Source organism: Protopterus annectens, chromosome 1.part0 (assembly GCF_019279795.1).
Source record: "Protopterus annectens isolate FY-2018-M chromosome 1.part0, PAN1.0, whole genome shotgun sequence".
Lineage (NCBI taxonomy): Eukaryota > Metazoa > Chordata > Ceratodontiformes > Protopteridae > Protopterus > Protopterus annectens.
In genome coordinates, this window is record NC_056725.1 from 1,926,636,831 (window position 1) to 1,926,661,183 (window position 24,353).

A 24,353-nucleotide genomic window follows, 5' to 3' on the forward strand; every position below is an offset into this window, starting at 1 on the left:
CCTATGCTGTGGATTGTGTCAACTTTTTGTCAGGTTGAGGTATGTGGTGTGTACCACTTTACTTTCATCCATTTATTTGGTGACTTTTTCAAGCATGACCTGCACTAGAAGAATCTAAACTTAAACAGGTCTAGTGTTTGGAGGTTCCTTACATCCTTATTCATTAACTTAATAATAATTCTTTCCATGGCTTTACATATGAGGCTGGTCAGACTTATGGGTCTATAATTGCCTGAGTCTGCTAAAGGTCTTCCCTTATGCAGGGAAATGCATGTAGCTGTTCTCCATCCACTTGGTTTAAAACCTGTATGGAGGCTGAGGATGAACAGAGTTGTTAGGGGGGTGGCTAAAACATTTCTTATGCTATTTAAGATGCATCCAGGGATATTGTCAGGACCCATCGATGTATTTTTAGCTATTGATAGTGCTTTTAGGACTTGGTCTTGTGTGAGAGTTGAAGATGAGACAGTTTAGGTATATCCCGAGGGACAGATGGAGGAGCGAGAGGGGTAAACTTACAGCTGAATTTATCAACCAGTAGGTTTATTATATCTTCAGTCTTAGCGTAGTTAACAATGTTCATAATCAGCTCAGCACATTTCTGTATTGCACTTTTGAGATTAAGAACATAAATAAAAAACAGGCTTTGAGACTGTGTTTGACTTGTGTAGATATTTCAGCCTCAATCTTGGTTTTCGTGGATTTTATTAAGCTCCTTAGTTGTTTGTTTATTTCAGTGGTGAGGGCTCTATCATTCTAAGAATTACTCTCCTTCTTTTGGTCAAAATTCTCTTTCTTTAGAGTAAAGCTTGTTGATATTATGGTTCCATCATGATGGTTTGTTTCTTGAGTTTGCCTTGTGCTTGTTCCTACAGGTTATAGAGCTGTTTACATGCTGGCACAGTGTAGGTATATACATTTCTATGCATTCAGTGGAGTTAAACTTGCCAATGTATCACTTGAAGTAGGTAGTTCACTTTATAGAAATTTCTAAAGGTAGCTTGGGTGGAAGGGATGTCTGATTTCAATTTTATTTTGAAAGAGACTGCCTTATGGTCAGACCTAACAGGTGATGAAGATGCACAAGGGTTGGTGCAAGATGCCCTCACATTACTTAGGACAAGATGTAAGATTTTGTTCCTCCTTGGGTGTACTCTGACTAATTGTAACAATCTGAATAATTTCTTTCCATTAAACTTTGGGTAAAGGATGAAGAGAAGACTACCTTTTGCATTATTCTGTATATTAAAAGCTGACAGAACAATCTATTTGAAAAAGTTCAGATAATCAATTCAAAAGATGGAGTCTTTCTTTACTGAGAAACAATAAGAGCTTTTTGAGGCAAATGTGGGTTTTATTACCTTTCATCTCAGGCATCTGTGGCAACAAATTTGGAATGCTGACAGAATTCAAAATCAGCAGACCAACAAATTGATAATTGACTAAATGCTTTTTTAACCTCAGGCTGACAAGTAATATGCTATTAGAAAGTTTATTTGCAAAAATTGCAATCTTCTCCATTTTAGGGGCTTTAGAGATGTGTAAGCAATATAAGCAAAACCAAAAACAACTTCAGACAAAAATTACATCCAAGGTTAGTTTAATTTAAGACACAGAGAGAGACATGCCTCTCAAGTGTCCAGATTTTTGCAGAATGCCCAGATTTCTACCTCATATTTTTCATCTGTTCCACATATAATGTGTGTTTTTCTGGTAAATCAATGAAGATTAAAGTCAATAAATAATGACATTCATTTGAGTTTCAGACTTCGTATCCTTCAAAAAATGCATGTAAAACAAATTCTGTTATTCTAGCAACTTTCTAAGTTTATAAGTACAATATTTAAAACCTGTTTGGGTATTTCTTACAATTTCTTACAGTTTGTACTGTTTGTAAGCTTCTGAGCCCCCCCCCCAAGCCTTTCTGTGTTGGGGGTAGCCTTCTAGCTTATCAGTGGGAGTGGTAAGCACCAGATAACCTATCTGCCACAAGAGGCTTGGTTTCTTGCCCAGAAGTTGTAGTTTATTGGCCAATGGGGCAGTTTTTTCCATCTCTATCAACTATCTGGTTTAAAAGCCCGCATTTGTGCTTGTTTCCCACCTTTCCTGTAACTAGTCTAATCCAGATACAGATTTGCTGTATTCAGGACTGTTTGTAAGCTTCTGAGTCCCCCAAGCCTTTCTTTGTTGAGGGAAGCCTTCTAGCTTATCAGTGGGAGTGGTAGGCACCAGGTAGCCTATCTACCACTAGAGGAGTGGTTTCTGGCCCAGAGATTGTAGTTTATTGGCCGTTTGGACAGTTTTTTTTTCCATCTCTATCAACTATCTGGTTTAAAAGCCCGCATTTGCGCTTGTTTCCTGCCTTTCCTGTAACTAGTCTAGTCCAGATACAGATCTGCTGTATCGGGGACTGTTTGTAAGCTTCTGAGCAATGCCAAAGTCTGCTGTTCAATTTTTCCCTTAGATCTGCTAGTTCTCTACTCTCCTGCACTTTTATTAGCTTATTAGTCTAGCACTTTACCAGACTTCTTGTAGCAATTATTGTAGCACACAAAAGTGCTACCAGCACTAAATGTTCTACAAGGAAACAGCTCCAGTACTTATTATTAATGCCCACCCTTCCAGGCACGTCTAAAGGTCAGTTCCCTTGCTTTCTCCTATCAACCTGGTGAACTTGGGCATCTTGAGGCAATGTAGTAATTGCCTCATGTACACTGACAACCCTCTCCTCTTACCCCCCCCTACATTCAGACTTGCAACAGATGCACTTATATATCCAAATTGGAAGCCACGCACTCTCCAGCCAAGATCGGAATAGCTGGTCAAGAGAAGAAGGTCAACACTTGCACCACACCACATTGAACACATAGCCCTCCAGAACACACACTGGCACTGCCTTCACATAAAAACACAAACCACACACCCACCTTCATGGAGGGTCTCGATAAAAATCTACCCAAACAGCAGAGACCTCCAAGGCAGAAATGCACTCAACCATCACATCACTAATCACGAGACACATAACTCTCCTAAACAGGGTGCCACTCAACCAAAGCCCCTAAGGCAAAACAGCATTCCCAACACACTAGTTATAGGTGACTCGATAGTGAGGCACACTGATGTCCCACTCACTAGGTTGAATAAGGAGAGAGCAACAGTCAGCTGCCTGTTACCTTTTGCCCAGAAGCGGTAGACATTTGTAATATAGTGAGAAAATATTGGTACTGCTTGGCAATGGATAAAGACCTTTCAAGAATTTTGAAAGTTGGCCCTATAGTAACTTATAGAAGGGGCACAAACATGAAAAAATTACTTGAAATGAAACCTAGAATTATGAAATGTAAAGGGGGCACAAAGAAATGCGGAACATGTAAGTATTGCAGTTATATAGAAACATCAGATATGTTTACTATTAGAAAAGAAAGTTTTTTTATTAAGGAATCATTTAATTGTAATTCTAGAGCCATAGTTTATTTGGCACAGTGTACACAATGCACGTCATTTTACGTGGGTAAAACGGAGAGGCGGTTACGTGATAGGATCTATGAACACCTCTATGCCATAACAAGGAATAAAAGTGAAAATGCCCTTGCTAGGCACTGTGCAGAATATTCAGGCCATGCATTCAAGTTCATGATTATTAGTCAAACTAAAAATTGTTTGACAGAAAATAATTTAATGAATGAAAATTATTTAAAGTCGGAGTTAGAAAAAAACGAACTAAGCTGGCAATTACGGTTGGCAGCATGTAGAGAACCAGGATTGAATGAAGTGTGTTCAATTGCGTGCATTTTAAAGATCAAAAGTTTGTTAAGGTAAATTTAATAATATTTTAAACTAAAAATTTGAGGAATAAAGCTTTTTATACTGTAATATATTTGATTATAGTATTACCTATATAATTGACTTTATGATGGTGAATAAAATGTTTAAAACAATCACCTTGTTAGAAAACGGACATTGAGTCCGCAAACTGTTTAAAATTTAGAGTAGTTTAGTACTATAAACAGTTGAGATAGCACTGTTTAGCTATTTTTAAAATGAGTGGTTTTAAATATGGTTTTACATTGTTGTATGTTTAACTAACGATATGATGACTGTGACTTTAAAGATGGTGAAGGAAAGCAATAATTAAGTTGATGCACTTGTGCTTAATTGTTTGAAACCATGCTTAAATACCCAGTCTGTTTAATGTTAGCTGTGTCTGAAGAAGTCTGGATATTTATCCAGACGAAAAACGCTTGCAGCGTTTCACATTTTATTTGTTCTTGGAGCTTTTATCTGTTTGTGCTTTGCAGAACTTCATATTTGCCCAACTGTTGCGGGATATACTGTGTTAATAAACGCTTTGGAAGCAAGTCAGTCCTCAAGCTTGCTGTATCAACGTTTTTTTTTGTTACAAGAGTTTGGTGTTTGTTAACGGTTACTAGCTGCCTGTTACGTGCCAGGATCCACCACATAACGCACGCACTCAGGTCCCTCAACAACAAGTACAAATATGACTCTGTCATTGTACATGTGGGCGTGAATGACCTGAGACATACCTGCCTGGACTACATGAACAGAGACATGGAGGAGCTCTTGGATTATGTAGCCCAGCTGGGTATGACCCTAGCCCTGAGCAGCATCCTACCATTACCCAGAATGATAGTACAGTACAAGCAGAAAATGATTGATTTCAAGAATTGGCTAAGTTTCTGGTGTCATTCTAAGGGATCCAGTATCTGCATGGGATGACATGATTGACAGACCTCAATGCTTTGCCAGAGATGGCCTGCATCTGTCACCCCTGGGCTTCCGGATACTGGCCAAGGCTCTTGCCACCCCTATAGTGACTTTTTTAAGCAATGTTCCAAAGACCAAATTACCAATGTAACAGCTACAAACAAATGCAATCTAAGGGTCATGCTGCTCAACACTAGAAGTCTAAATCTCAAAATGCACTCACTCGAAGCACTCCTTAAAATGGAGAACATCAACATTTGTGCCGTAACAGACACCTGCACTACCAGGCTACAATTCATTCCACACCTTTCAGCCCCAGAACTTGGACCGAAGGTCCAAAGGCGGTGGTGTTTCCATGTTCATAAAGGATGCGCACACCTCCAGACTGGTAGCCCAACATAATGCATCTGAGATACTACAGGTGGAGATAACATTGGGTAAGACAGCGATTCAAGTTGTGGCATGCTATAGGTCCCCAACTATGTCCCAAGACTCACACTCCACATTCCTAAGCACCCTGGAGAATATTAGGGTCCAACCTAACACCCTCATACTGGGTGACTTCAACTACCCCTCCATTAACTGGGACAGCTAGTCATGTACCAATACACTTGCCCAACATTTCCTGGAATTCATTAATTCCAATGCCCTGGACCAGCTTGTTCTTACCCCCACTAGAGGTAGCAATATCCTTGACCTGGTCATTACCAACATGGGTGACTGCTGCTCTACACTAGTAGTCAACTCCTCCTTGGTTAGATCCAACCACAAACTAATAACCTTGGATATCCACATCCCTCCCACCCCCCTGCAAAGGAAACCACCATGAAAAATTTCTCCAAAGCAAACTTTAGGCTCCTAAAAACAGAGGTGGCTAACTTCACGGCACCTATGCAAATGGAGAATAGTTGCATGACCACTGAATCATACACCAATGTACTGTACAAACGTACACAAATGCATGGATTTTGCTGTACCCAATAGAACCAAAATGCTCTACTCCAAAAAAAGAAAGCCAATCTGGTGGTCCCTTGCCATAAACAAACTCTACAACAGAAGGAGGAAACTGATGCAAAAAAAGGTGAAGTCCCAAGACTGGAAAAACTCCCTTATCAGCCTCAACAAAAAGTTGAGATCCCTCATCAAATCCTCCAAACCTAGCTATGAAAACAGAATTGTAGCAGATAGTAAAGACAACCACAAGACCTTCTATAGTTATATAAGGAATCTCCACGGCAAATCCCAGATTTTATCTGAGCTACTGCACAATGGTACCTCCTAAAAACTTTAAATCAGAACAGTAAGCGCTTTCACTGTGTATCAAACCACTTCATCAGACTGATTCTTGAAAGTACACACTAGGTTTTAAGTAGCTAGCATAAAATCAATTAACACCATCACTAAAAACATTTTAAAGAAACAGTCTCCAAATAGTATAGCTTAAATAAAAACATTAAGAAAAAGCTCATATATAAAATAAAATAAAAACTGACAGAAATACAAAACATTTAAAATCTCGGTGTTTAAGTGGTCTTGCCTTTAAAAATGGTTTTAGTGAAACAACCTCATTTAAACCTGGTTCTTTGTTTGCATTCAGTGACAGAATCCATTTCTGTTCAGTAGATTCTGTCCCGTTCCTAATATCCCCCCTCTTAAATTCTCTGAAATTATTTCCACTACCAGAAAGCTAAAGGTATGGTCAGCACCAAAATTCATTATATGTTTATCAAGGGCATTCGTATCTTTCTTATTTTTAATGTCCCTCTGAAGTTCCAAGATTCTATCCTTAAGCTGTATGTTACTCATACCTATATAGAATGCAGGGCACTTAGCACAATAACTCAGATATACTATGTTTCTGGTCTTACAGTCAGAGTAGAAATCTATTTCTACCTCAGACCTGTTATGTTAATGTACATAATTCATACATGTATGAATAAACTTACAGGCTGTACAATCCCTACATTTAAAAGTACCTTTCCTAGTCGATGTTAAAACTTTTGTAGTAGTGGATGCATTATAGCATAGGTGCCTCTTCAATGATCTATTATTTTAAAAGGGAAGTGTGGCACCGTATCTATACTACTTCTTAGTTCATCCACTGTATCTAAAATGTCCCAATTATGTTTGATGATATCACAGACTCTATAGATATCTGATGAGTATGTTAAAGGAAATCTAAAGACCTCTGTTCTCTCACATACCTGAGCACCTTCATTTAAAAGTGGTTCAGAGAAATAGGGCCTTTCTTTATTTTGCATCTGTTTCAATGCATATGTTATGCATCTATCAGTTTCATTTATTGAATACCCTCTATCTAAGAAGTCTTTCTTCAGAGACTCAAGTGCTAAACTAAGCTGTTGATCTTCGTTACGGAGTCTCATGACCCTAAGTACTTGTCCCTTAATCACATTCTTAGGAATATGCCTGGGGTGCATACTACTTTTATGAAGTAGACAATTCCTCCAAGTGGATTTTCTATAAATACTAGTCTCCATGTGGTTAAAGTCTGATTTCTTCACCATAGCATCTAAAAATTCAATTTGTTCCCAGGAATACTTAAATGTAAGTCTATGAAAACCTGTAGATTGATGCAAGAACTCTACAAATTCAACAAGGGTCTCAGGTGATCCATTCCATAAAAGGAAAATGTCATCCACAAACCTAATGTACCATAAGATGTGGTGAGAAAAACCTGTAGCTTGTAATAATACATCTCTCTCCCATTGTACGAAAAGCACTGCTACAGTCAGCCCTCTCCACAAAGGAGGAGTGACTACAGACCCTGGGAACTATCGCCCCATTAGACTAATGAGTCTGATATGCAAAGCTATGGAATGCATCATCATGGACCTAATAAACAAGGATATAGGGAATCTCCAAACTCTGGATCCCACACAGTTTGGTTTTGTGAAGTGTTGCTCATGCCTGCTCAACTTGGTCGACTTCTTTGAGTTAGTCAAAAGAGCTGTAGATGAAGGCAAAGTGGTTCATACAGCCTACCTTGATCTGACCAAGGCCTTTGATACCATTCCCCACTCAGGAATCATAGAAAAACTCACTAAGCTAGGCATCAAACCCTATATCACTAGGTGGGTTGCAAACTGGCTCACAGATACAACCCACAGTGTGAAAGTAGGTGACACCAAGTCAGAGTACTGACCAGTCATGAGTTGAGTCCCACAATGTTCGTTCCTGGGTCCTCTCCTGTTTTTTATCTACTTCTCTGAAGTCCAGGCTAACACAAAGGGTCTCTGGCTGACAAAGTTCGCAGACGATTGCAAGTTGGGAGCTATTATTAACACTCCAAGTAATGTTGACATCCTATAGAAAGGCCTCACGGAGACCAACAACTGCTGTCAGAACCATGGCCTTAAGCTCAATGCCAAAAAATGTGTCATTATCCCCTTTGGGAAAAACCTGGTTCCCATGAATTACCACATCAACAGTAGTCCACTGAACACAGAAGGAGTTATAAGAGCTCTGGGAACAAAGGTTGACAGCAACCTCCCTTTTGACCACCACATTGCCACTGTGGTCAGAAAGTCCTTCTATGTGGCATATCTCATTATTAAGGGTTTTGCATCCAGGAAGAAAGAGGTCACTGTCTCCCTATACTCTTCCCTCATTAGGCCAATCATTGAGTACAATGCCCCATTTGGCATGTACCTCACTAGACACCTGCAACAACTGGAGAGGCCACAAAAGTACCTCACAAAGAGGCTCCTTGGCCTTAAACACTTGTCCTACATGGACAGACTAAAAAATCTCCAACTATTCTCTGTCTCATATCACCTACTTAGAGGTGATCTCTGCTTGGCTTACAAAGCCATGTCTGACCCAGCTCTGTTAGAAATGCTACATCTAATGAAATCCCAATCCCACCGCACCACATGCTCCAAAGACCTCAACTTTATTACCACAATCAACAGAACATGCTGGAGGGACAGGTTCATAACACAGAGACTGTCTGCTATGGAGTAGACTTCCCATACATGTCAAGCAGAGCACCTCACTGGCCCTCTTCAAGAGGAATCTTGATGAGTGAATGGGAAATACAAAATTCACCCCAGGGATCACTCCAGTGGCTCTGCTCGACAGAGGCACTGGGAACTAAGGTCAGGTGGCATGATGCCAGGGTAATCCTATGGGCTAGGCTTGTAAAGGCTCCAGGACCATTAGCCTTGTACACACCTATGAACCTGTCCCTATTCTGGGCCCTTACCCCCCCCCCCCCATTATTTTAGGTTTTGTCCACATTTATTGCGATAAGAGGTTGAGCGGTATGGAGAGAGAACTTTGACAGAAAGTTTCCTAAGAGTCAAATTTCAAGCACTGCAGTCCTGACTGAACTTTTTGCATGTATTTTTTAAAGGATATGAACTCAAATTTGTGTCATTATTTAGTGAGGGCAATCCAAAATGATTTTCTAGAAAACCACAAACATTACAAGGAAACCCAAAAATATACAGCAAAATCAGGAGCATTCTGTAAAATCAAAACAAAGGGGTAAAAAGGTGACACAGGCAAACCAGTCAGTAAAAAATACAAAAACACCCAGCCAAGCTGAAGTTACAGTGAAAACTCTTGTTTGGCTGTGTATTTCTTACAGGTTCTTACAGTTTGTACATTCTGTAAAATTAGGGACATTTGAGAGTTATGTCACAATTGTATATACACATTTATAAAAAAATAAGCACAGTAAAGCTCTCTTATGCTCAAGGTGAAGACTGAAGAATTTTATGCTTGCAGTAAGAAATTGTCTTACATAATGACAGGAAAATCAGAAATTTTTTTTAAAACATTAATAAAAACTTGTACTTAACATAATACTGACAAGCCGCTGTGGTACAGCAGTAGCGTTGTTGCCTCACAGCAAGTGGTTCTCCTGTTCGATTCTCGGCTGGAGTGCCTTCTGTGTGGAGTCTGCATGTCCTCCCCACGGTCGAGTGGCCTCCAAAAGACATGCGTGAATGGGAGTGCCTTCGCTGAAGGTTGGACATCGGGCTGGCAACTCAGCACCATAAAAATCGACTGCCAATCATTAGCAGACCGGAGTTCCGCTGTGGCGACCCCTAATCCCTAAAAGCCAAAAAGCAAACAAACAACTTAGCATAATACTGAGGAAAATGTATTTTTACTTCAGAAGAAACCTTCCTCATCTTCTCAAATAAATCAGGAAACCTGGAGAGGAAAAATTACTGCCTTTGAAGCACAGATGACAGAGCTTAGAATTCCTGTAGCTTGGGGGGATGAGGAATATTAATATGATTGGCACCGGTAGTCTAGGTCCTCCCAGCAGCACAGGACAGATTAGCTCTATAGGCGGGCTAGCCAGAAGCAATGCTTCCCTTTGGAACCAGTACCCAAACAAGTTAGGGCAGTGATGACAATGATGATAAAAATTATCTTATCAAGCTTAATTAAGTAAGGAAAAAACAAACACATGACTGTGGAGGAACTAAAACTGTTTACCTACTCAGTTCTGCCTGGATGTCAACATAGCTTCTTACACAGCTGCACTTCCACTGTCTGTCCCTCAGTAAGAATTGTACATTTCCTATCCTTTCTTTGCAATTTAGAAATAAAAGCAACCTTAACTCCATCATATATACATGCCATGGGGCTTCACCTGTAATAAATGTTCAATTGATTTGTCATGCTTTCCTCTCATTTGTTCAGCTTTTGCCATATCATGGTAGATGCTGATTAGTTCTTCAGTACAGTCTCCCTCTTTTGCAGCTACAAGGGCAGCAGTCTTGTTAAAGTATTCACGTGCCAGTACTGGATTGTTCTGCAGGAGACAGGCTCTGTAGAGTTAATAAAATTATTAGTTGCACTAACTCATTTAAGAAGAATATACTTTATCTGAATGACAAACCAGTGAGACATCAGAAAAGGATGAGCAAATGAAAAAAGCAACAATTACATAATGCCTAGGCTATGTGATTTTATTTCAACACAAACTTACAATAAATAATTAAAAAACAGATGCACTTCAGAAAAAAAATGTAGGTAATAACACAATTTATTGGGTAATGACTCCTTCATTTTCTTTATGCCATTAAACAAATTTCAGATCATAATTAGTACAATGACCATACACAATCTTAGAAATATATCACAAATTTTTAATGCTGAACAACTTTTGAAACAATCTTGCACCAGAGAAAGCCTTCACAACAAAATAACATGGATATATTTTTTTCACAACACTGGTTTATAGAAGGCAATATAACACATCTAGTAAAGCACATATTACATGATTGCAATACCTTTTATTGGACCAACACAGGTTTTGCAGTAACTTGAGCTTTCGAGCTGGCATGAGCCCTTCATCAGGATTTATTGTTACTGATGTTAAATACAGCACTTAAATATCCACTTGCATCTAGAAAAGGAAGTACATCATTTATTTCCAATTGGCTAAAAAAGAAATCTTGAAAAATGCCAAGATGGAAAACATTCAGCTCATGCTACAACTCAGAGAGAGGCAGTATGTGTGTGTGTGTGTGTGTGTGTGTGTGTGTGTGTGTGTGTGTGTGTGTGTGTGTGTGTGTGTGTGTGTGTGAGAGAGAGAGAGACAAGACATGCTATAAAATCAAAGTCTGGCATCTTCCTTTACAGTTAGTGTTCATTGAGCAGAGATGATAACACTAAGAGAGACAATAACTCTCAAAACAAGAACGTGTAAGAAAATTAGTTAAATCCAGGAGAGGAAACAAAAAGTAATAATTTGTAAACTGTCTGTCTAAACACACAGTCTTTGTGAGACAGAGGTTTTGGCTAACAAAAATATGAATTAGCAATAACGTACAGTTCACAATGACGAGAAAGGAAGTAACTACCAAAAGAATAAGATAGGGTTAGAATGAATGGATATTGCCCACAATTAATACTCTAAACAATTTTGTTACAATGTTAAAACTGTCTGAACATTTAGGCCTTACCTGACTTAAGTTTATTGTGTAGTACAAACTGGAAGTCACCACCACGTAACGAAATCTTAAGTTTATGGTGACTAGTTGTCTGACCAGAATGCTGCCTTATGTGAAAATAACTATTCTCTTGTTGCGAATAAAATACAGGTGCTAAAATACAGACTCCAGTAATCTTAACAGTTACTTTTAATACTGTGAAAGTCATCACCTGGAATTCAGAGTAAATTCATCAAATCATTCATTACCTGAAGAAATTAAAAAAAAAAAAAAAATTATAAAATTAAGGCATATGTTGCTGTTTGGTATACGTTACATATGTCTACTGTTAGTTTCTCAAAAGGAAAAGTTAAGTATTATAGAGCATCATAAAACCAGTATCCAGGTTTATACCACTGACTGTCAGAGTGAACAACTGAATTAACTTAATCTCCATTGTTCTTCTTTACAAAGCTGAGCAGAAATGTTCTTTAAGAACCAGACATGTCATATGAGATACAGAATGATCAGCCTGGGAAAAGTGTGCTGATACTGGGTTGTCAGTCATTTTATTTGTATCTGTGTGTCTATGGGTATTCATCCTACTTCTGAGTAACAGGCCTGTCTCTCCTATGTAACCATTCTCTGAACATTCCCTGCATTTGATTAGATAAACCACATTTATGGAAGTGCACATAAATGAACCCTATACTTTGAAACTTCCATTCTGTGAAATTGTTATGTTGGAAGCTGTACAAATCAAGAGACATGTTTTACATCTTGGATGGCTGCAGGGTTTTGTACCATTCTGGACTATAGTGTATCCTGGTCTAAATTTGCTTCTGACAAGAAAATTCTTTAAACTTGGAGGTTGTTTAAATGACAGCAGTAGGAGCGCTTGAAAATGTCTTTCAACTTGTCATCCTCACTGAACATTGGTTGGAGTCCCTTATGATTTCGTACAGTTTGTTAAGTTCTGTATACGTTGTCACTAGCTGAACTCTGTCACAGGGGTTCCTCTGTTTATACTCAAGCAGCTGTACTCATGCTAGCTTGAGTAACTGGAAAACCTGTGTTGGTCCAATAAAAGATATTACATCACATCTGTGCTCTGTTAAACTCCCACACCACGCAGAATGACAGTGAGCAAGTATGGTGGCTTTCACCTGTGCCCACTGTGTGTCTCTTTCTGCCTCCTTAGAACAAATGCAGTGATACTGAAAAGCTTGACTGTAAATAACTGACTTGACTGTGTGGCTGGGATGATTAGTGTCAGTGGTATGAACCTGAATGCTGGTTTTATGAGACACTATAATACCTAACTTTTCCTTTTGAGCAACTAAATGTGGACATAAATAAGGTATACTGAACAGCAACAGATGCTTTTTTATTTCTTCCGGTAATGAATGATTTGATGAATTTACTCTGAATTCCAACTGATGACCATTTCAGACTATTAACAGCAACTGTTAATATTACTGGGGTCTATGTGTATTTTAGCACATGTATTTTATTCACAACAGAGAATATTTATTTTCATATAAGGTAGCATTCTGGGCAGATTTACCAGTAACCATAAACTTAAAAGTCAGGTATGGCCTAAATGTTCAGATAGTTTAAACATTATAACAAAACTTTATCCAGTTCTGTTGCTCTTCATATTTTTATATTATGTAATACCATCTTTCTCTCTCTCTCTCTCTCTCTCTCTCTCTCTCTTTCTCTGTTTCTCTCCGTTAGTTAAACACAGCTTGTTTAGTGTATTAACTGTGTACAATATCCATACATTCTAACCCTATCTTATTCTCTTGGTAGTCCCTGCCTTTCTCATCATTGTGAACTGCACATTATTGTTAATTCATATTTTCTGTTAACTAAAACCTCTGTCTCATAAAGATTGCTTGTTTAGACAGACTAGCAGCTTACAGATAACTTTTTGTTCTTTTTGTTTTTCTTCTCTGGAATTAACTAATCTCCCTACACATTCTTGTTTTGAAATTTACTGTCTCATTAAAAGTTAGAGGAGTCTCTCTTAGTGTTATCTTCTCTGCTCAAATAACACTAACTGTAAAGTAACAAGCCAAATTTGATTTTATAGCATGTCTTGCCCCTGCTCTACATTTCCTCTCTCTCTCTCTCACACAAGCGCGCGAGCGCGCGCACACACACACACACACACACACACACACACACACACACACACACACACACACACACACACAAACACACACACACACACACACACACACATACACACACACACACTGTCTGAGCTGTAGCATGAGCTGCATGTTTTCTATCCTAGCATCTTTCAGGATTTCTTATTTTAGCCAATTGGAAGTAAATGATACCCTTCCCTTTCTAGGCACAAGTGGATATTTAAGCACTGTATTTAACATTAGTAACTTAATAACGCTACTTATGTATTAACGCAACCAGATTTTCATGGTTGCGAAACTCACATGCTGCAAAGAAATGGAGTGTGGGAAACATTGTAAGGTGTTATTTCACTTCTTTACTAAGAAAAAACAAGTTTGGGAAATATTTTGGAAGATAAATAAATGTGAGATTCTCCTTCTTGTTTTTGTGCATTACACACACACACACTTCAATTCTCACGGCTGCTGCATTACTGCCAAAAGGAATACTGTGACTGTAAGGAAAGAATGCTGCCAAGAAAAGCACCCACACCACATATGGAAATGCTTTAGGTAACGTTTTTATGTCTAACACTTTGCACACAGACTTGAAAGGAAAGTTTTGTTAACAGCAAGTTGCAGTAAGGAATGGCTTTCAAAAATGTTGGTGGATGATGCTGACAGGTGATTCTGGGGTTTGTTTCTGATGGGACAACTTGTCAGCAGTGGGTTGTTTTTGTGTTGTTGATGATGGTATCCTCAGACAAACTGAGATTGTACTTCACTGGTTTCTGGAAGGTATTACTATGGAAAATATGTGGATTGTTCATTTCCTGGTTTTGTCTTCTTTTTTTATGTGGGGGAAGGTTGTCACAGATTGTAGTCAGGAGTGCTTCAAAACAGTGTTTTGCATGGGCAAGATAGGTTTCACATGACATGCTGCCGGGGAAGTGCATACATAAACAGCCAAACATAGTTTTTAATTTTTACTGATAACCCTGCAGTACAACTGTACGTGTGAAAGAAAACAAATTGTATGACTTGATTACAACATCAACATCAACGATCAGATTTTAATGTTGGGAAGCAACCACTACTACCGCGAAAATCTGGTTGCGATAATACGTAAGTACCTTAATAACTTCTGACAAAGGGCTTTTTCCAGCTCAGAAGCTCAAGTAATTGCAAAACCTATGTTGGTCCAATGAAAGGTACTACATCACATCTGTGTTCCAATGTCTTTGTGTTTTCTGCTAGTGAACCAACATGGCATTTCTTTATTTTTTCCCTAGTAAAACATATGAATGCAGTGTTGTAAAGTGAACCCAATTAGCTTCAAAAACATTTTGTCTGATCATGAAGAAGTTGCTTAATTTCCTTGTAGTCACAGTTCTTCTTTAGAAAAAAGGACTTCCAGCTTTCCAGTAGCAGACCTGGATACATAAACCAATCAGTCAACTGAATATATATGTAGATAATCTCTGCCCATCCATATAACAGCAGCATGACTCCCTGTGACGCAGACATGTTATCTAGCTAGTCATTGACTCCCCCCACCATATTACCACTATGACTTTTTACCTAAAGGACAAGCACTGTGATCCACAAGGCAGCAACTGCTCTATATAGCTCCAGTACCTCCATTCCAATCTTGCAGACACACCTACAGTGAAAAGATTTAGGGGATCAGAGGCCTCATATCTGTCTAGTCTGCTCATGGCTTATAGCTAGCAATCCATAGCAGACACACAGACTCCCACCCTCCTTCTTCCTCTATCTGTAACTTTATTTTTTTGAAGGCATCCTGAGTCACACACCCTCCCCCAGCATTTTTGGCAAATTGTTCTAAGCATCAACCACTCTCTCTGGAATAACACTTCCTTATATCCAGCTTTTGCCTCTTATTTGTTGCTGGTACCTATTATACCCCCATATGCCTGCACTGCCACAATTTGCTAATGGCATCCTTACTTCCAATCCTCCTCTCTAAAGTTCCACTCACTATCCCCATTCATGATGTTATGGACTCACATCATACCTTGTCCCTCCTTGTCTGTAGTAAAAAAAAAAGTCCCAATACCTCCCAACCTCTACCCCATTATCAAATACCACCCTGCCAATATTACTCTTATTACATTTTTATGTATCTTCCTGAAGACAGTTATTCACCTTTTCCTGTAATGGTCTGCACAACTGAATGAAGTACACCAGATAAGATCTGACCAGTGAACAGCATTACGACTCAGTTGGATTACGAGTCCATTTTTTTGCTCTGTACTAGATGGTGTTGTTATCACCACTTACAGATCTTTTCCTATTGCATGCTAGGTGTAAATTACTTTCTCCATCTATATTTCCCACCTAGCCATGTAGTGTCCTAGATGTAGTGCTTTAAAATTCTCTGTATTACTTCTTGCTCCCCATCTTCCCACCCATGGTGGTTGATGGTCAGTCTCAATCTGCATAGGTTGGCCATAAATATAATCATGGAACTTCGAACATGCAAACACAGTTGCCAAAGGTTCCTTCTCAATCTGAGCATACTGCATCTCAGTTTGGGTAATGCATAGATTACTGGTCTGTCCTCCTGAAGAATAACTGCACCAAGACTGAACTTTGAAGCATCACAGGAAAGAATTACTGGTTTGTGGACATCATAATATTTTAACGTAGGTGGACTGGCAATTTTCTGTTTCTGATTATGAAATGCTCTCTGGTGTTGTTCCAACCATGACCAGGTAACATGTTTTGTGTGTCAGCTCTCTTAAAGGTACTGATAATTCACTGAAGTCTGGTATAAACTTGCCCAAATAGTTAACCACACCAAGAAAACACTGTAAGCCTTGGATATTGCCTGGAGCTGACATCTCAAGAATGGCTGTTTGTTTGGAAGAATCTGGTCATAAGCCTGAAATGGTAAATAAATGACCGACATAAGTAACTTCTGGTAGCCTGAATTTACATTTCAGAGGATTGAGCTTTATATTCACTTCATGTGCTCTTTCCAGAACTTTTCCTGAGGTTATTGTCATGCTCTGCTTCATCATTGCCTCCAACTAGTAAATCATCTACTATTATAGCACATGGATAGTCTGAAAAAAATTGCTCCATTGCATGCTGAAAGACTTTACTGGCAGAATTTATTCCAAAAGGTATCCTGAGAAATCTGTATCTACCAAATGGTGTACTGAATGTGGTCAATAGTGAAGATTTGTGATCAAGCATTACTTGGTAAAATGAACTCTTTGCATCTAAGACAGAAAAAACAGTGGCATTTGGCATGAAGGTAGCAACATCCTTGACTGTACGCATAGAATGGTGAGGTCTCTTTAATGTTTTGTTTAAGTCTCTTGGGTCAGTACATATTCTGATTTCATCTTAACTTTTCTTATGATTGACTGCCATGGAAGACTCCCATTCAGTTGGTTCTGTAACTGGAGAAATCACACCTTGATGCACCATTTTATCTAACTGGACTTTGACTTTGTCCTGCATAGCTATTGGAACTCTTCTCGCTGGTCTGACCACTGGACTGACCTCTAGGTCTAATTTCAGGGAGTACACAACTGGAAGTTTACCTAGCTTGTCTTCGAAAATATCAGCATACTCTGTGAAAATAGCATTGGTGAAACTGGAACTAGGACATGTGCTTACTTCTTTGGTAAAATAAAGCAATTTCATTTTTAAACTGTCTCTAATAATGACTGTACAGGTCTTTTGACCACATAAAATTGCAAGGCGTAACTGTTTCCAGATGAATAACATGAAAACACTACTAAGCCCTCAGTTTGAATCTCTTCACCTCCATAAGCTACAAGCTTTGCACAACTGGCCAAATTAAGTTGTTCACCAAAAATAATAAAAAAAAAAACAGACGTCCACAGTAGGCTGAGTGGCTTTATTAAACATTGGTGAGTGCTTTCACAGAAACTCCGCTTCTTCAGACCATAAGTTGTTCACCAGCTCTTACTCTAGTAAATGTTTCTGCTGACACAACATTGCACTTTGAACCAGTGTCCACTTTGAGCTCTGTGGATTTACCATAAATCAAAACAGTGCAAAAGATTTCATTTTTGCCAACAAATCTACTGCATTAGCCTTTTCACTAGTCACTGATACACCATATACATAGAAAGTAGAGTTGCAGCTTTCTATATAATCAACTTGCTTTTTTGAGTGACCTTTATTAATAAATGAATGAGGCTTACTTGATTTACAAAGCTTTTGAAAATGGTTCAATTTTTTTACACTTGTGGCATTGTTGACCAGAAGCTAAGCACATTTTTCTTTTGGTCTCATGGCTGGCATCAGAATTACGACAGTTAACAATGAGGCTTGACTTGGGTTTTGCTGACTCACCCTTGTGTTCACTGAGCATGTCCGTTTTACTGAGTTAGTCTTAGAACTTGCTGGAAAGGTACAGGCTCTCCCTGGAAATCCCACAGGGGCTGCAGCTGCCATGTGCTTAAGCCTGTTTCTGTTAGGCATGTGTTGCATGCTGCCTACGTTTGCTCTAGAGGCTGCTGAAACCATGCTCTTATCACTTGTAAGCATCTTGTTTGCCTTTCTGTAAGTTTGTGTACTTGACAAATCTCTATGGTTTGGCTCAACATTAAATCACTGACTTGAAGCAAAATCTTTCTCACTGCAGCATTATTAACACCAAGCACAATATTGTCCTTTATCAACTTATCTTTCAAATCACCAAATCTGCACATTTTAGCCTTGTTTCTCAAGTCAGTAATGTAAGCTGTAAAAATTTCTCCTGGCTTTTGGTCTCTTGTCTAAAATAAGTGCTTCTCAAATGTAACATTCGTCTGCAGGTTACACATTCCCTCTAAATTTATGTTTCAAGCACTCAGGGTCCTCCCTTGATTCAGCTTGTACAACAATATGACAGTTTTCTCCTTCTCCTGCATATACTTCTGGTGCATGCACAAATGAATGCTCTCTTTCAATGGCTTCTGACCCCGCTTGATTAAGAAGAATAAATTCCCTCGTATGTGCATCTTTATTGGAAAAATCTGCTTGTATGAAAATATTGTATTCCTGCTCAAATACTCTCCAATTCTATGCAATATTATGATCAAACACAAGAGGACTAGGTCTGCAAAATGCATCAGTCATGCCAACATACAGTAATAAAGACCCTTGGAATTATGTATGAACATACAAACATATAGGTCAGAAATTTACGCCAGAAACTTGTAATTATGCTTGACAGCACAATAGATTCTTCAAAATGACTGCAATTTGTGAAGTAAGTCTCTGTAGCACAAGTTAACTTAGAATATGATAATGGAGTTTCCTGTCCAATATGCTTCAGTCCAGTTCAGAACTGGATCATATTGGACTGACAGTTCTTATTTACACAGCCATGATATCACCTTTGCAGGAATAACCTGTGTTCAGGAACTCTTCTAGCCTTTCCCTGAAAATAATGACCATTACTCTTCCTGCTAATGACACCAGCCCCATTGGTCTGTAATTCCATTCTGCCTCATTTGTACAGGGACAATTTTGTAATCTTTTTCCAGTTCTCTAGCATTTTTTCATTAGTTACTAATCTACTCAATATCTGTCAGGGTTTTTGCCAGTATCCTTTCCAGTATTCCTCTCTCCACTTGGTAAGTATTTGTTCAATCTGCCCACAGTCAATCAGTCCATATGTTCATGTTTTGTTGCTGCATACTCATCCTACCTTCTAATTTCAGCATCCCCCATTATCCCATAAAAACTGAGGTAAAAATGCATTCAGCATATTAGTTTGTTCCATGCTTTTTTATTATTTTCCTCCCTTGTTCATTAGGTTGATTTATTCTGGCTATCCTTTTCCTTTTTGCTAGGCATCTAAAATCATTTTATCTCACTGTGTTATTCCTACTGTCTGCTCCATTTTTTCATGCTGGCCTTAGTATTCCTAAGTTCTCTAGCTGACTTTAGATAAAATCACAATGAGGTGGCAAACATGGTTCCAGTACTGAAAAGAGTTAATAAAATAAAATAGCACAAAAAAAATATAAAACAATGTGAGTGCTTTCGCGTCTGACAAGGGCGCTTCTTCAGACATAACTGCCAACATCATGTCTATTCTTTAAATACACATTGAAAGAACATCTCATTAAACAATTAACCAATCAATAAAACATATACATTATGGATACCTAAATCAATACACCAAATATTTAAATTGCCCAAGCCAGGTATAAGAAAAAAATATATACATAAAATTCATTTAGCATACTACATGACCATAATAGCACCATGATGAAAAATAAATAAGTAAATAAAAATGCATTATTAGCATCCTCAAACAACTAATCCACTACAATATGTTAATTACTAGCTCCCCCTTTAAAACAGTAGATGGCAGTAAAAACAAAATAACTATGAACACTAATACATTAACTATTTTATTAACTAGACATAATAAAATATCTAAAATCTTGGAAAATATGTATATAAATTTCTTGATAAATACTATATTTCTTTTTCTATTTAAAAAGGGGTATCTCAAAGCTAAATTTGTCCATCTGTAAATTGCATGAAATAGTATATCTAATGACTCAAAGGTCTATCTATTAAAAACGGCTTCAAGGATAGCCTATCATTTGGTTTGAAAGAATGAACTGGGTGACGGAAAAACAAATTTATTATATACTACAAAATTAGGTATATTTCTACCTTTCTAGTAAGAAATAAGTGGACATTTAAAAAAAAAATTATAAATCTGTTTTTCCTTCACCCAGCATAGAACCTTATATAAAGATTGGTGCTGGCACCTATAAATGTGGGAAATGTTCTATCTACCATCTTGTAGTTAATTATTTTTCTAAAATTAATAATATTAATTATAATCCAGTACATACATTTGATTGTAGTATAGAGGGAATAATATATGTTTTAATTAAAATGTCCTTCTAAGATGTTTTATATTGGGGAAAGTCAGCGTGCTTTTAAGGTCCATTTTCAGGAACATGTTAGGGATGTTAAAAATATACATATAGAAAGCCCATTATCATTACATTTTAAAGATTTTCTTGCAGGGGATACTTCATTGTTAAGAGGGTCCATTTTGGAACAACTGATTGTGCAAGTTGGAGAGAAACATAAATTGTTGTATAAAGAAACTATTTACATTTTGAAACATAATACTGTGGACTCTACAGATTTAAATAGAGATCTTGATTGGACGTATGTGATTAATTGATGAATTGGTGTTAATTGTCTTATTGAACTGTGTATATATACTTGTTCTGTTTTACTGAGTGTTTACTCCTTTAAAGGCTTTTGAGTTGAGGTGCCAGAGTTTTTATTACATTAATGTATTTTTTGGGATCTGTGGCAATGTTTTTTTTTTTCTTGTGGTTTAATATTTACATGTAATATTCCCTTGAATAATAGATTATCAAGTATTAAAAAATGTTAGGAAAATTATGTTTTTCATTACTATTTATATAACACAACTGTCTTTTACATTTTTCAAGTTTACTATGCAAATTAATCTATGTGTATTGTCCATACTATATTTTATTATCATTTGTTCTAATGTTATCAATGAACACTTATCTAAAGAATCATATCAAAGTGTTATATTTTCATTTTTATGAGGTATCATATTATTAAGGTTTTGAGTTTCTATACATCATGGGGCGCATATAATTCAGAATAATATAAACTTCCATTTTTTAAATAATGGGAAAACTAAATAATTTCTAAAAATGCTCAATATATTCATCATATAACTTGAATCCAGTTTTCATTTTATATTTCCTTCTATATCATTTTAATAACCATAAGAATTTATTTATGATTTGATTTTACATAAATCATTAACAAGTATATGATTTTTCTGTTATTTGTTCATGTAAACTCTTTTTACTTAAATAATGAGGACTTAACCAAAGTGAAATCATATTTAGAACTGTAGTTAAAGAGTAGGATTCTAAATCTGGAAAACATATCCTTCCATGTTCCCATATCCTTATATGGTTTTTATATGCAATTCTTGATTTTGTTTCTATTTTTTTAGCTTCCTTTCTGGGAAAATAGCTGTTGATTGTAATATATACAATATTTTAGGTAAAATAACCATTTTTATCAGCATCAAACTTTCTTCATATGTAAAGAAATTTGTGTTGCACTCTTAAATTGAAGACGTTATTTCATCAGAAATGTTGATAAAATTAGAATTAGTAATCAGATTAGTGTCTGAGTAGATATTTATTCCTAAATATTTAATATTCTTTTTATCCCAGCCAAATTTATATGTGTTCCATGTGTGTATAAATAATTAGCATAAAAAATAGAATTTCTCTCTGTAGTAAAAACTAAATCTTTCATATTGTTATTGATTATCCACTTATTTAGCACCTTAGCCAAAGCTGGAATTCTAATATTTTTCTCAGAACTGGTGTCTTTTTATCTGGTATATAATTAAAATCCCCTGTCATAATAAGACTACCCTTCCATATACTTCGCAAAATTTCAAGATAATCCCTGGCTGAATTTTTGACCACTCTTGGTATGAATAGAAGTTAGCTAATGTATACACTCTATTATTATACTGAATGATTGCAGCTGAAAACTTTGTGGTCTTTAAATGTATCCAAAATCTTTGGCATAACGTGTGATTTTTTTTTTCCCAATAAAATAGCAGTTCCTCTCTTTTTTAATCAAAACAGGAAGAAACAAGAATTTTGTAGCTTATACTATTCAGCAGATATGTATCCTTCTCTATTATATGTGTTTCCTGTAGATATATATATATATATATATATATATATATATATATATATATATATATATGTATATATATAAGCTTTATTTAATTTTAAATATTTTATAATGCCCTTCTTATATTGCCTCTATTTAAGCCATTTATATTAATAGTTATTAATTCTATATTTTTTAATTCAGGATTTTGATATCTAGAACAAAATGAAAGATGTCAGTAACATTATCAACACTTAATAATGAAAACTGTGTCACATTCATTAATAAATAAATGTACCTTTTTATTATTATATGTGTTAAATCTTTCCTTCCAAATTATAAAACAATACATTTGCAAATTATTAATAATACAATCCCAGTATGTAACCAAAACATATTTACAATCCTACAATCTATGGATACTAAGTTCCTAACCTATCAAAACCTACAGATAGATTATCTAGACTTAAACTTCTCTATTAATTCAAATCTTACCATAAGCTATTGTAACCTGTATATAATGGCTGGCAAATTATTAATTAATTATCATGATTGCAAATAATCAAAATTATTTATCAATATAAACTTTATTTACCATGTTACCTTTATAATAACTTACTTTATAAAAGCTAATTTAATATCCCTAATCTAACAGAAAAAATAAAATAAAATAGAGTTAATTTACCGTGCAGAATATTTTCAACTCCCTTTTTTATTTCTCCCATTCTCTTTCCCCTTTTCCTTTTTCCCTACCCTCTTCTATTTTTTACTTTTCCTTTTAACTATATTATTTATCTCTATTTCATGGAGATATTATTTTTCTCTATACCTGTTTTGAATATATACCTATGTATATCAAGCATGGACATAAATAATGAAATAACATAAATTATACCTGTCGTGAGTTCAACTTTATATATATCATTGAACATTTCTTAATTATTACCTATTAAGAAAAAGTAATTTATTACATTTACCATTTTTTAAAGTCTCTGTTTTTAATGTTCTTACTTTATTCTTCACTATGCAGTTTGTTTCCACTTGTAGTTCACACAAAAGTATCCATAATCATTTCTTTTCCAGCCTATGTAACCAAATGTCTGTCTACAGAGCATGTTTACATATTTTCTTCTTTTATCTTCTCTTGAGAATATAAGTTTTACATTTTTACTGCAAGTGGATCAGTCTTTTATTCATTTCATAACATCTTTTCATCTTCATCTTTATTCTGTACACATATATATATATATATATATATATATATATATATACACACACACACACACACACACACACACACACACACACACACACACACACACACACACACACACACACACACACACACACACACACACACACACACACACACACACACACACACACACACACACACACACACACATTGATACAAGCACATATAGTTATTTATTTATTTGTCATTTAATGGGGTTGGTCCAGCTCAGCCAGGGGCCCATTTTTAGTGGAGATCCGAGGAGAAAAGCTCCAAACCAAAATGTATCCAACACACTTTACATAGATTCATAAAAGTACAGAAAAGGAAGTTATGTACTCACCATAACATTCCATGTGAGTTGTTCATCTTGCTCTCATTCTTACTGATGGGTTTGGAGCCGATCCTCAGCTCTGACTCGGCTAACTGCAAAAGCTCGAGATCTTCAACCAGCTCGAGGCCAACTCCCTATCCCATGATGCACCTTGATCTTCCCTCAGATCTTGTTTGCTGCCAACTGACTACCTATGACTATTAATATGCCACTCTAAGAATTGGATAAGAGACAATACCCATAAATAAAAAGGTCTCGGACCTCAAGTAGACTGGATGGGGGTTGAAGGG

At 36.7% G+C, this 24,353-nt stretch overlaps 1 protein-coding gene across 1 annotated transcript in view; it reads right to left on the reverse strand.

Moving 5' to 3' along the window:
* The window catches only part of TTC23L (tetratricopeptide repeat domain 23 like), an 893,819-nt gene that overhangs the window by 372,538 nt on the left and 496,928 nt on the right, over positions 1–24,353 (reverse strand). The window contains exon 7 of the mRNA XM_044070199.1: positions 10,358–10,535. Coding sequence (XP_043926134.1) covers positions 10,358–10,535 — 178 coding nt within the window. The remainder of the gene's footprint in view (positions 1–10,357; positions 10,536–24,353) is intronic.